The following is a 14,023-nucleotide window of genomic DNA, read 5'->3' as shown; positions in this document are numbered from 1 at the left end:
AACTATAGTGATTGAGTCCCATTGGTTCGTTGTGCAACTGGGAGTGGTTGTAGTTTTCCGTATGGTTTGTGGCGTCGTGCCTTGGTTTTCGCGCAGAGGTCGCATTGGTTGGCGATGGTTGAAACAATTTTCTTCATATTAGGAAAAGTAAACGTCGTTTTGACTCGTTCTAGGTTTTATTGATTCCTTGGTGTCCGTGTAGCAGGTGTTTGTGTATTTCGCGTACGAGGTCGTGTTGTAGTTCCTGTGGTACTTGTTGTTTGTCCTGTTTTCTCATTGTCTGGGGAGGTGTTGGTTGTATTTTAGGATTCTCGTGAGTAGTGGATTGCCCTGTTCCACTGTGTAGGTTGTTGCAATGATTCGTTGTGTGAGGTGTCCTTCCTGCGTGAACTGCAAGAGTTGTTCCTTTGTCTTGGTTCTTCCCGTGTCTAGGTCGGGGCGTCGGCTGATGGCATCGGCTCTGCCGTTCTCCGTTCCTTGACGTGGATGATGACGTAGTCGAATTCTGAGAGGTATTCGGCGTACCGGAGTTGGCGTCCGCTGAGTTCTTGTGTTTTCGCGAAGTGGGTGATGTTCTTGTGGTCCGTATATACCTTGATCTGGTGTTGGCTTCCTAGGAGATAGTGCCTGAATTCTTTGAAGGCGTTGACGATTGCGAGGAATTCTTTGTCGTAGATGGGGTAGTTTAGTTCCGCTCCATGTAGCTTGTGGGAGTAGAATGCGATTGGGTGTAGGAGTCCTTTGTCGTCTCGTTGTCCAATCTGTGCGCCTAGGGCGAAGTCCGAGGCGTCGGTTTCGAGTTCGATTGGTTGAGATGGGTCGAACATCTTGAGCACTGGTTCGCTCAGGATGAGTTCCTTGATTTTGTCGAAGGCGTCCTTGGCTTTGTTCCCAAATACGAAGGTCTTGTCCTTCTTCGTAAGTTCCGTCAATGGTGCAGCTATCCGTCCGAAGGCTTTGAGGAACTTGCGGTAGTAATTGGCGAATCCAAGGAAGGCTTGTACTTCCTTGACGTTCGTTGGTTCTTCCCATTCCTTGACCGCTGCAGAGACCTTCTTGGGGTCCATTCGTATCTCGTTGTGGAGAGATGATGTGTCCGAGGAATTCCACTTCCGGGGCGTGGAATTTGCTTTTCTCGGGTTCCACTAACAACTTGGCGTCTTGTAGTGTTTGCAGTACCTTGTGGACGTGTTCCGTGTGTTCTTCCTCCGTTTTGGAGAAGATGAGGATGTCATCCAGGTAACATACAACGAATATGTCCAGATGTTCTCGTAGCACGTTGTTGATCATTCGTTGGAATGCAGCAGGTGCATTGGTGAGTCCAAAGGGCATAACGAGGTACTCTGAATAGTCCGTACTTAGTACGAAAAGCGGTTTTCCATTCGTGTCCTTCTTTGATCCGAATAAGGTTGTAGGCTCCTTTGAGGTCGAGTGCTGTGAAATACTTCATGCCAAAAAGCCGATCCTTCAATTCGCTGATGAGAGGTAGCGGTGTGCGATCCTTGACCGTAATGGCGTTGAGCATCCTGAAGTCGACACAAAGCCGGAGCTTTCCGTTTTTCTTCGGAACGAACATGACGGGGGTATCCGACAGATGACTTGCTTTCCTGATATATCCTTTCCGTATCATGTCTTCGATGTATTCCTTCAACACTGGTAGTTGTGCTTCGTTGAGTGGGTAGAGTTTGCTGAAGCCGGGTTGCTTCCCATCGATGAACTCAATTTCTAGGTCGTAGTGTGTATGCTCGGGTAGGCCTGTTTCGAGTTCTTCCGCGAAGAGTTTCTTGTAGATGCGATACTGCCATGGAATGTTCTTGAGTCGCTCTTTCTTCTTCCGGGTTATCCTGTGGTTTCTTTTGTGGAGCTAGGTCCTTTCGAGTTCATGAAACTGTTGCATGACTCGTGCGATCATCCTTTGTCGCTGTCGTTTTCGTCCTTTTTGATGTTTGTGTCTTGTCCCTGTGGGTGGAGAGGTGTCTCGTGTTGGCCTCTGCCTGGCTTCTCCGGTTCCTTCGGTAGAAGTTTGAGATCTCGTGTCGTATTCTGAGTCGTCATTTGCTGTGGAAGGTGTCTCATCGTTGAAAGAGAGCACTTGGCCAGTCTTCCAGTCAAAATGTGGGTTGAATCGTTGTAACCATGGGTACCCGGAGTACAAGATCATGTTGCTTGTTCGGTACAACGTCGAATGAAATGCCCTGGTTCTTTCCTTCAACGAAAACTTTGAGGTGATCAATCTCGCTGTCGATGATACCGTTGTTGTAGTCGAAAGGGGTTCCTTCTAGGTTGACAACCGAGTAAGGCGTCTGTTTGTACCTCCATGGTAGCCTGAGCCTATTCGCCGTTGTCGGGTCGAAGTAGTTCTGCTCAGCTCCGCTGTCCACTAAAGCGTTCAACCATTCTCCTCTGACTCGTACTTTCAGTTCTAGGCATCGTCGCCTGTGTACTCCGGTGGTGGAGTAGAGGGCCTTCTGGGGTAATGTATTCCTTGTTCATCCACCCGTCGCCCTGTGTCGGATGGGGTGTCTAGTTTTTGACATTGCCAGAGCGTAGTTTGTGTGATCAAATTCACACTCGCTGTTTGCGCAGGCGTCGTAGTCGTGCGTGTCGTCCTTTTTGTGCAGCCAGTCCTGGTACTGCCGTTCTTGTTCGGCTCCGGGGTCTTCTTCGTTTTCCTGGCTGATCGTCTTTTGCCAGTCCTCGATCTTGTGAGTGATCCGTTTCTTCTCCTGAGTGGCGTGGTAGAGTTTTGAAGAATATCGCGCGTTCGCGACGCCGATGGATTCATACCAGTGTACCACTTTGTACCCTTCCGTTTCGTACCATAGGTAGGGTTTATGGTTTGGTTGATGTGGTAGTGGGACGGGGAAGCAATCTTGCTCTTGCTTCTCCTCTCGGTGGGTTTCGCACCAATGGTGTTGGCACGACATCCAAGAGATGCTAGCATGCTCCTGGTGTGTCGGGTATGTCCTTACGTCGTCTCGTGGATTGAAAGGTGCTTCCGGATGTCGAGGGTTTTCGGCCAATTCCCGATGGTAGGCTCGAATGCAAATTTCTTGCTCATCTGACGTTTCCACATGTTCTCGTGCGGTCTGGATGTACCTTTCCTTAGGCTGTTCCAGTACCTGTTATTGTTTTCGTCGTACAGTTGGGGGTAGTCTTCCTCCTCCCATAGTTCTTTGTCGCTTTTCCGGGGCTTCCTAGAGCGCTCCTGGCGTAGTTCTCTGTAGTTGTCGAGCCTTGTGCTCGAACTTGGTTCGATTGATGTTGCTACTGCTTGTCTTGGCAATCCAATCATTGCGTGGCAGTCTGCTGTGTTGGTCTGTTTTTTGTCGTTCGCAGATTTCATCGTATTCCCGTGATGCCTCAATCTGGTGTCGAGGGCATAGGGTATGGTTGCACCGTGTGGGGTCATCTTGTCGGCAGTCCCTTCGGTGGACTGTGGCGGGCACCAAAAGTTGTTCCTTCTCTCGTATCCCACAATCCATTTCTTGTGGTCAAATCCTTCTGCGGCGGCTTCTGGAAGTCGGCTTGTTCGTTCGATGGTTGTTGTGCTGAAGGGGGTGTCGTGGGTTCTTCGATTTTGGGTTCGGCGCGTCTGGTCACGGCGATGGTACGTTGTGACATCAAGTTGCCTGGTTGCTGTCTTCCCTTGTTGGGCTCTGGGAGTGGTTTCCATCCCACGTGTTCTGTAATGTGCGAGCGGTTGTTCTTTTGAGGTTTGACTGGTTCGTGGAGTCGTTCCTTCGTAATGTTGTTGATCATATAGTTGCCTTCCGCCTGTTTTTCTGAGAGGTATACTTGGCTGTGTGGCATGTCCAGCTCATCTGGTTGGATGCCGGTTTTGTCGTATCCTTGTCGAGCCATTCCGAGTGTTCTAACGGTGCGGATGGCCGTCTGGGGTTCGGTATCTGCCCAGGTGGATCTTACCTGTTTCTTACCTTCTGGGAGGGGTTGTCGTGGCCTTGGTTGATAGCGTCCCTCCTCCGTATCCCGCTGCTTCTTTCGGCATTCATTTGCCTTGTGTCCCTTCTTGTGGCAGTAGTAACATTCAATGTCCTTGCTGTCCTTCTGGGCTGCTCCAAGTTCCATAGGTCCTGCGTGGGTCCCGTAGGAGGTGTTGCCCCTGGTCTGTTCTCGCCTTCGAGATTGGTTGGCGTTGTTCTTATTGCCCCAAATTCGTCCTTTGTTGGATTTTTCCATGCGTCGTTCAAACTGTCGGTTGTCGATCTTGATAGTCATGTCGATGTAGTCCTGGAGATTGTCGGGTTTTTCCGTTTTGCAGAGTTCGTCCTTCACCTCATCCTTGAGTCCTTCGTAGAAAGCAATCTGAAGGGCACTTGTTCCCCAATTGAGAAATGAGGTGATTTGTGTGAACTCGGCTGCGTAGGTCGAGGCGGCCTTTGTCTGTCGCAGGTTCTTGAGTTTCTGCGTGGCCTGTTGTTCTTCATCGATGGTTCCGAAGTTGCGTCTGATCGCTTCTTCAAAGTTTTCGTATTCGGCGAAAAGGAGTTGTGTTTCCTCGGTGGGTTCATTCCCGAGAAAGTCGCGCAGCTTGGGTTCAAACCAAGTGAGTGCGTTACCCGTGAGGCATCTGCTGGCGTGTAGGACCTTGCTTTCGGCACTGGCCATCCTGGTGGGAAAGTACCGTTGGTATGCTCTGAGGGACGTAAGAAACGTCCTGACGTGGGTGGCCTGTCCGTTGAATGGTTCTGGGTCCTTGGGTTTGATGATCTCGCCGATGTCTTTGTGGGTAGTACCAGCGGCGGTGTGCTCGAACGTCAGGTTGCCGAGATCGTGAACCTGCTGTTGTGCCAGGTCATTTTGCTGGGCTTGGAGCGTGGTGAGTCGGTCGATCCGGTTCTGTTGTTCGTTGATTGTTTGCTGGTATTGCTGCTGTTGCTGTTCCATGGCTTGGCGGAAGCGTTCCTGCATGTCGTTCATGGATGCCTCCATGCTGGCCAATCGTTCCTGAGTGATCCTGGCGTTGTTGCGTGCGCCGTCCAGGAGGTTGTTATGCTGGATGCTCAGGTGGTTGTACTTATTTCTGAGTTTGCGGACTTCATCTTCGTGTGAGGCCGGGACGATGTGTTCTTCGCCATCGTCATCAGTGTCCATCGGGATGTTAGGTTCCTCTGGTTTGGTCGCGGGCTGTCCCTGTTGGGGGTGACAGGCAGCTTTTTTGGGGGGGGGGGGGAGGGGGGGGGTTGGTGGGGGGGGGGGGAAGATTTTTCCAGGGGGTGGGGAACCCCCCCCAAAAAGAGCTCTCACCATGTGACGATCGTGTGTTTCCCAAGGGATAAACCGGTCGTGCAGGGTTTATGTTGGCAGAGAGTGCTGGGCGTAGTCTGAGCAATAGGTTGTAAGTCACGTCTGGTAATATGCTCAATGGTATTGAGTGTAACCAAGTTGTATTGATAGCTGAGGTAGCTAGTACATAAGAAAGTACAATGAGCGTGTTCTATATACTTGGGATCAATCCTTGGACCGACGTTCTCTGGGTTCGGTCCATTGGTAGGGCCGACGTTTTCAACGTTCGGTCCTGGGACCCATGGGAGCGACGTTCGGTTTCCTCGGTCCTGCTTAGTCAGAGTGTTTTCTGCCATGCTTCCCCGCCTGGCCCATGTCATGGCCGTGACATTAAGTAAGGCAACCTTATACATAACTATCTTTATTCCCTTAGAATAAGACCATATAGCTTCTAGAATTAACTCTAGAGAGCTACTTTTGTGCCTTATAACTCGTGTCTTAAGGTATTTAGACTGAGATTAGGCCTTAAGCATAGTCTTTGGGGTCTTTGAGACCCAAGGGGTCAAGGGTTTAGCTACCTCCTCAGCCAGCATTAGAGTCCATAGCTACACATTAAGCTTCGAGACTATACTTTCTGGGTTAAGAGGAATAAGCCTGGCTCCTCTAAAGGCTACTTTAATATTCTTTTCTATTATTATGGCTTAAAATATAGCATAAAAGGCCGGGAAGAACTTAGTCTTTAAAACATAGGTTATAAAGCATCTAATTAGATGCTTTATTTCTCGACCATAGGTATTCTTAAGCATGCTAAAGCACTTAATATTAAGGGGCTAAAGTAGATAAGATAAATAAGGCAATATATAAAGCCTAATAATTTTATTCTCCTCGTAATATCTCTTAAATTTAATAAAGTAATAACTTTCATAGCTATTAAGGATTAGAAGATAATAGCGACTATTTAATCGCTTAGCTATACACTAATCAAAGTGCTTTAGCCACTCGAGCCCGGTCTTATTATTAGTCTAGCTATTTTAGGTCATTATAATAGCCTAATCGCCTAGGAGGTTACTTTCTTAGTACTAGTTAGCAAGGTAATATTAGCCCGTACTAATAATAAACGGCGGGATCGCTTAGCTATTTATATTAATTGCCTAAATAATTATAATTTATTCTTAGTTTCTAGGCTATATTGATTTTAGCTTTTTATACTTATCTATATTTATAATAATTATTTTACTTTAAATTATACCTATTATAAAGCTATTCTTATTAATATTATAGATATTATTTAATTAAATATTATACTTTGCGATTATATTTATTATAAATATAAACTAATTATAAATAATAATTAAATCTTTATACTTAGCTCTCTAGTAATTATATTTTTAAAAAAAATATATCTTAAGGTCTAAGTACTGCTTAATAAAGTTAGAAGCCTAGCGCTTATTAATAGGTAGTAAATCGCGGTTAATAAGTAAACTATTAGCTATTTCTTTAATACCGCGTAGTCGCGGGGGAAATCCTTGCGAATCTAGGTTAAGGATAAATTAAATAATAATTTATTCCTCTAGATTAAATAGTTTATATAATTTAGGAATTTAATTACGTCGAGATTATATGCCTTTCTAGCGGCAACCTAGCTTTTTAAGGCAGATATTATAGATTAATATAGCGCGTTAGATATATAATTTTAGGTTATTTTAAAGCGCTTAAAGGGTAAGAAGTATATTACCCTCGCTATTAAATTTAGATATATTTAGTAATTAAGAATTAATTAATTAAATAAAAGAGAGAGATTAAGGGATTTTTAGGATATATACTTATCTAGGATATAAGCTTATTATATATATTATACTTAATTTAAATTAATTTATATTTTAATATATTTTTAATTAAATTATTAAGCTAGATATAGTAAGGTACATAGTGCTAATAAGCTTTTTTTTTAATAACTTAAGAAGTAAAAATATATAAAGCTTTAAAAGTTTATATATTAAATATCTCTATAACATATATAATAAGTGTGACGATCGTATGTTCCCAAGGGATAAACCGGTCGTACTGGGTTTATGTTGGCAGAGGGTTATTGGCGTTGTCTTGAACAGGAGTGTAGGTCACGTCTGGTAATGTGCTCAAAGGTATTGAGTGTAACCAAGTTGTATTGATAGCTGAGGTAGCTGGTACATAAGAGGGTGCTAATGAGTGTGTCCTATATACTTCCAGGCTGGTTTGAGACCGATGTTGCTGGACTTCGGTCCAGGGTAGGACCGAATGTTCTTGTGTTCGGTCCCAGGACCGGTGGGAGCGAAGCTCGGTCCCTTCGGTCCCTTGCTTAGTCAGTCCATTCTGCCGGGCTTCCCCGCCTGGCGGGCGTCATGGCCGTGACAATAAGCGAGCGTCGCAGATAAGTGAGCGTCGCACTTAGATTTCAACCTATAAAGTATATTTCAAAAACTTCTTAAAAAAACCAATTTAGTCTTAAAATAGCTATAATTTAAAAGTTTAGTTAGTAATATAATTAGCTATTATTTAAAATTTTCTTATATTTTTTAAAACCTTCTTAATAAGTTAGTTTTTAAAAAACCTATTTATTACATGCCCCAGTCACATAGGTCCCCCACGTGACGAATCTAGCTCTATAATGGCCAGATCTAGCAGCTTTTAAATAGAATCAACTTAGTTTTAGATTACCTCTTATGTGCCTTCTTTGCATTGCGACTTATGTTTGTTTTGACCTTCTAGCTGCTAGAAACAGTTCTCATCTCACCGCTTTCAGTAATACTTAGGTGTCACGGCCATGACATGGGCCAGGCGGGGAAGCATGGCAGAAAACACTCTGACTAAGCAGGACCGAGGAAACCGAACGTCGCTCCCATGGGTCCCAGGACCGAACGTTGAAAACGTCGGCCCTACCAATGGACCGAACCCAGAGAACGTCGGTCCAAGGATTGATCCCAAGTATATAGAACACGCTCATTGTACTTTCTTATGTACTAGCTACCTCAGCTATCAATACAACTTGGTTACACTCAATACCATTGAGCATATTACCAGACGTGACTTACAACCTATTGCTCAGACTACGCCCAGCACTCTCTGCCAACATAAACCCTGCACGACCGGTTTATCCCTTGGGAAACACACGATCGTCACACGTTGATAGCTCTTGTTCAGTAGTGTACTGCATACTCTGAGCAATACTGTTACCATGGCACCCAACACTGGATCTCCTTCTACCCCTCGCAGCAAGCTGCCTGTCACCCCCCAACAGGGACAGCCCGCGACCAAACCAGAGGAACCTAACATCCCGATGGACACTGATGACGATGGCGAAGAACACATCGTCCCGGCCTCACACGAAGATGAAGTCCGCAAACTCAGAAATAAGTACAACCACCTGAGCATCCAGCATAACAACCTCCTGGACGGCGCACGCAACAACGCCAGGATCACTCAGGAACGATTGGCCAGCATGGAGGCATCCATGAACGACATGCAGGAACGCTTCCGCCAAGCCATGGAACAGCAACAGCAGCAATACCAGCAAACAATCAACGAACAACAGAACCGGATCGACCGACTCACCACGCTCCAAGCCCAGCAAAATGACCTGGCACAACAGCAGGTTCACGATCTCGGCAACCTGACGTTCGAGCACACCGCCGCTGGTACTACCCACAAAGACATCGGCGAGATCATCAAACCCAAGGACCCAGAACCATTCAACGGACAGGCCACCCACGTCAGGACGTTTCTTACGTCCCTCAGAGCATACCAACGGTACTTTCCCACCAGGATGGCCAGTGCCGAAAGCAAGGTCCTACACGCCAGCAGATGCCTCACGGGTAACGCACTCACTTGGTTTGAACCCAAGCTGCGCGACTTTCTCGGGAATGAACCCACCGAGGAAACACAACTCCTTTTCGCCGAATACGAAAACTTTGAAGAAGCGATCAGACGCAACTTCGGAACCATCGATGAAGAACAACAGGCCACGCAGAAACTCAAGAACCTGCGACAGACAAAGGCCGCCTCGACCTACGCAGCCGAGTTCACACAAATCACCTCATTTCTCAATTGGGGAACAAGTGCCCTTCAGATTGCTTTCTACGAAGGACTCAAGGATGAGGTGAAGGACGAACTCTGCAAAACGGAAAACCCGACAATCTCCAGGACTACATCGACATGACTATCAAGATCGACAACCGACAGTTTGAACGACGCATGGAAAAATCCAACAAAGGACGAATTTGGGGCAATAAGAACAACGCCAACCAATCTCGAAGGCGAGAACAGACCAGGGGCAACACCTCCTACGGGACCCACGCAGGACCTATGGAACTTGGAGCAGCCCAGAAGGACAGCAAGGACATTGAATGTTACTACTGCCACAAGAAGGGACACAAGGCAAATGAATGCCGAAAGAAGCAGCGGGATACGGAGGAGGGACGCTATCAACCAAGGCCACGACAACCCCTCCCAGAAGGTAAGAAACAGGTAAGATCCACCTGGGCAGATACCGAACCCCAGACGGCCATCCGCACCGTTAGAACACTCGGAATGGCTCGACAAGGATACGACAAAACCGGCATCCAACCAGATGAGCTGGACATGCCACACAGCCAAGTATACCTCTCAGAAAAACAGGCGGAAGGCAACTATATGATCAACAACATTACGAAGGAACGACTCCACGAACCAGTCAAACCTCAAAAGAACAACCGCTCGCACATTACAGAACACGTGGGATGGAAACCACTCCCAGAGCCCAACAAGGGAAGACAGCAACCAGGCAACTTGATGTCACAACGTACCATCGCCGTGACCAGACGCGCCGAACCCAAAATCGAAGAACCCACGACACCCCTTCAGCACAACAACCATCGAACGAACAAGCCGACTTCCAAGAAGCCGCCGCAGAAGGATTTGACCACAAGAAATGGATTGTGGGATACGAAGAGAAGGAACAACTTTTGGTGCCCGCCACAGTCCACCGAAGGGACTGCCGACAAGATGACCCCACACGGTGCAACCATACCCTATGCCCTCGACACCAGATTGAGGCATCACGGGAATACGATGAAATCTGCGAACGACAAAAAACAGACCAACACAGCAGACTGCCACGCAATGATTGGATTGCCAAGACAAGCAGTAGCAACATCAATCGAACCAAGTTCGAGCACAAGGCTCGACAACTACAGAGAGAACTACGCCAGGAGCGCTCTAGGAAGCCCCGGAAAAGCGACAAAGAACTATGGGAGGAGGAAGACTACCCCCAACTGTACGACGAAAACAATAACAGGTACTGGAACAGCCTAAGGGAAAGGTACATCCAGACCGCACGAGAACATGTGGAAACGTCAGATGAGCAAGAAATTTGCATTCGAGCCTACCATCGGGAATTGGCCGAAACCCTCGACATCCGGAAGCACCTTTCAATCCACGAGACGACGTAAGGACATACCCGACACACCAGGAGCATGCTAGCATCTCTTGGATGTCGTGCCAACACCATTGGTGCGAAACCCACCGAGAGGAGAAGCAAGAGCAAGATTGCTTCCCCGTCCCACTACCACATCAACCAAACCATAAACCCTACCTATGGTACGAAACGGAAGGGTACAAAGTGGTACACTGGTATGAATCCATCGGCGTCGCGAACGCGCGATATTCTTCAAAACTCTACCACGCCACTCAGGAGAAGAAACGGATCACTCACAAGATCGAGGACTGGCAAAAGACGATCAGCCAGGAAAACGAAGAAGACCCCGGAGCCGAACAAGAACGGCAGTACCAGGACTGGCTGCACAAAAGGACGACACGCACGACTACGACGCCTGCGCAAACAGCGAGTGTGAATTTGATCACACAAACTACGCTCTGGCAATGTCAAAAAACTAGACACCCCATCCGACACAGGGCGACGGGTGGATGAACAAGGGAATACATTACCCCAGAAGGCCCTCTACTCCACCACCGGAGTACACAGGCGACGATGCCTAGAACTGAAAGTACGAGTCAGAGGAGAATGGTTGAACGCTTTAGTGGACAGCGGAGCTGAGCAGAACTACTTCGACCCGACAACGGCGAATAGGCTCAGGCTACCATGGAGGTACAAACAGACGCCTTACTCGGTTGTCAACCTAGAAGGAACCCCTTTCGACTACAACAACGGTATCATCGACAGCGAGATTGATCACCTCAAAGTTTTCGTTGAAGGAAAGAACCAGGGCATTTCATTCGACGTTGTACCGAACAAGCAACATGATCTTGTACTCAGGTACCCATGGTTACAACGATTCAACCCACATTTTGACTGGAAGACTGGCCAAGTGCTCTCTTTCAACGATGAGACACCTTCCACAGCAAATGACGACTCAGAATACGACACGAGATCTCAAACTTCTACCGAAGGAACCGGAGAAGCCAGGCAGAGGCCAACACGAGACACCTCTCCACCCACAGGGACAAGACACAAACATCAAAAAGGACGAAAACGACAGCGACAAAGGATGATCGCACGAGTCATGCAACAGTTTCATGAACTCGAAAAGGACCTAGCTCCACAAAAGAAACCACAGGATAACCCGGAAGAAGAAGAGCGACTCAAGAACATTCCATGGCAGTATCGCATCTACAAGAAACTCTTCGCGGAAGAACTCGAAACAGGCCTACCCGAGCATACACACTACGACCTAGAAATTGAGTTCATCGATGGGAAGCAACCCGGCTTCAGCAAACTCTACCCACTCAACGAAGCACAACTACCAGTGTTGAAGGAATACATCGAAGACATGATACGGAAAGGATATATCAGGGAAAGCAAGTCATCTGTCGGATACCCCGTCATGTTCGTTCCGAAGAAAAACGGAAAGCTCCGGCTTTGTGTCGACTTCAGGATGCTCAACGCCATTACGGTCAAGGATCGCACACCGCTACCTCTCATCAGCGAATTGAAGGATCGGCTTTTTGGCATGAAGTATTTCACAGCACTCGACCTCAAAGGAGCCTACAACCTTATTCGGATCAAAGAAGGACACGAATGGAAAACCGCTTTTCGTACTAAGTACGGACTATTCGAGTACCTCGTTATGCCCTTTGGACTCACCAATGCACCTGCTGCATTCCAACGAATGATCAACAACGTGCTACGAGAACATCTGGACATATTCGTTGTATGTTACCTGGATGACATCCTCATCTTCTCCAAAACGGAGGAAGAACACACGGAACACGTCCACAAGGTACTGCAAACACTACAAGACGCCAAGTTGTTAGTGGAACCCGAGAAAAGCAAATTCCACGCCCCGGAAGTGGAATTCCTCGGACACATCATCTCTCACAACGAGATACGAATGGACCCCAAGAAGGTCTCAGCGGTCAAGGAATGGGAAGAACCAACGAACGTCAAGGAAGTACAAGCCTTCCTTGGATTCGCCAATTACTACCGCAAGTTCCTCAAAGCCTTCGGACGGATAGCTGCACCATTGACGGAACTTACGAAGAAGGACAAGACCTTCGTATTTGGGAACAAAGCCAAGGACGCCTTCGACAAAATCAAGGAACTCATCCTGAGCGAACCAGTGCTCAAGATGTTCGACCCATCTCAACCAATCGAACTCGAAACCGACGCCTCGGACTTCGCCCTAGGCGCACAGATTGGACAACGAGACGACAAAGGACTCCTACACCCAATCGCATTCTACTCCCACAAGCTACATGGAGCGGAACTAAACTACCCCATCTACGACAAAGAATTCCTCGCAATCGTCAACGCCTTCAAAGAATTCAGGCACTATCTCCTAGGAAGCCAACACCAGATCAAGGTATATACGGACCACAAGAACATCACCCACTTCGCGAAAACACAAGAACTCAGCGGACGCCAACTCCGGTACGCCGAATACCTCTCAGAATTCGACTACGTCATCATCCACGTCAAAGGAACGGAGAACGGCAGAGCCGATGCCATCAGCCGACGCCCCGACCTAGACACGGGAAGAACCAAGACAAAGGAACAACTCTTGCAGTTCACGCAGGAAGGACACCTCACACAACGAATCATTGCAACAACCTACACAGTGGAACAGGGCAATCCACTACTCACGAGAATCCTAGAATACAACCAACACCTCCCAGACAATGAGAAAACAGACAAACAACAAGTACCACAGGAACTACAACACGACCTCGTACGCGAAATACACAAACACCTGCTACACGGACACCAAGGAATCAATAAAACCCTAGAACGAGTCAAAACGACGTTTACTTTTCCTAATATGAAGAAAATTGTTTCAACCATCGCCAACCAATGCGACCTCTGCGCGAAAACCAAGGCACGACGCCACAAACCATACGGAAAACTACAACCACTCCCAGTTGCACAACAACCATGGGACTCAATCACTATGGATTTCATCACCAAACTACCCCTATCAGAAGAACCAGCCACTGGAAACTTCTACGATAGCATTCTCGTCATCGTGGACAGACTCACGAAATTCTCCTATTTCATACCTTATAGAGAAGCAACAACGGCCGAAGAATTCGCCTATCTCTTCTATTTCCACATTGCCAAAACACATGGACTACCACTCGAGATCATCACAGATCGAGGACCACCATTTGCATCAAAATTCTGGCAGAGCCTCACAGGATACTTGGGAATCAATCACAAACTCTCCACTGCATACCACAAGGAGACAGACGGACAAACGGAACGCATGAATCAAACACTGGAACAATACCTCCGATGCTATATCAACTA

General features: G+C 47.3%; 3 protein-coding genes across 3 annotated transcripts; 1 reads left to right on the top strand and 2 right to left on the bottom strand.

The window, feature by feature from the left end:
• Window positions 1–428: 428 nt before the first annotated feature.
• Window positions 429–1,067, bottom strand: LRP88_14365 (Ty3/Gypsy family RNase HI domain-containing protein; the record flags this gene model as incomplete). The annotated part of the gene is made up of 1 exon (XM_083250710.1): window positions 429–1,067. The coding sequence occupies one exon, from the start codon at window positions 1,065–1,067 to the stop codon at window positions 429–431; it is 639 nt and encodes a 212-aa protein (XP_083093565.1).
• Window positions 1,068–3,408: 2,341 nt separating this feature from the next.
• Window positions 3,409–5,115, bottom strand: LRP88_14364 (uncharacterized protein; the record flags this gene model as incomplete). The annotated part of the gene is made up of 1 exon (XM_083250709.1): window positions 3,409–5,115. The coding sequence occupies one exon, from the start codon at window positions 5,113–5,115 to the stop codon at window positions 3,409–3,411; it is 1,707 nt and encodes a 568-aa protein (XP_083093564.1).
• A 3,343-nt stretch (window positions 5,116–8,458) lies between these two features.
• On the top strand, window positions 8,459–13,503 carry LRP88_14363 (uncharacterized protein; the record flags this gene model as incomplete). Its single annotated transcript, XM_083250708.1, has 6 exons — window positions 8,459–9,379; window positions 9,448–10,052; window positions 10,103–10,555; window positions 10,730–10,890; window positions 11,299–13,282; window positions 13,428–13,503. The coding sequence occupies 6 exons, from the start codon at window positions 8,459–8,461 to the stop codon at window positions 13,501–13,503; spliced, it is 4,200 nt and encodes a 1,399-aa protein (XP_083093563.1).
• Between the last annotated feature and the right edge of the window lie 520 nt (window positions 13,504–14,023).

The sequence above is a fragment of the Fusarium phalaenopsidis genome (assembly GCF_050370095.1).
Source record: "Fusarium phalaenopsidis strain FUZ10S chromosome Unknown contig_32338, whole genome shotgun sequence".
NCBI classification, from domain to species: domain Eukaryota; kingdom Fungi; phylum Ascomycota; class Sordariomycetes; order Hypocreales; family Nectriaceae; genus Fusarium; species Fusarium phalaenopsidis.
Note: the sequence above shows the minus strand (reverse complement) of the source record. Positions and strands in the feature narration are given on the sequence as shown.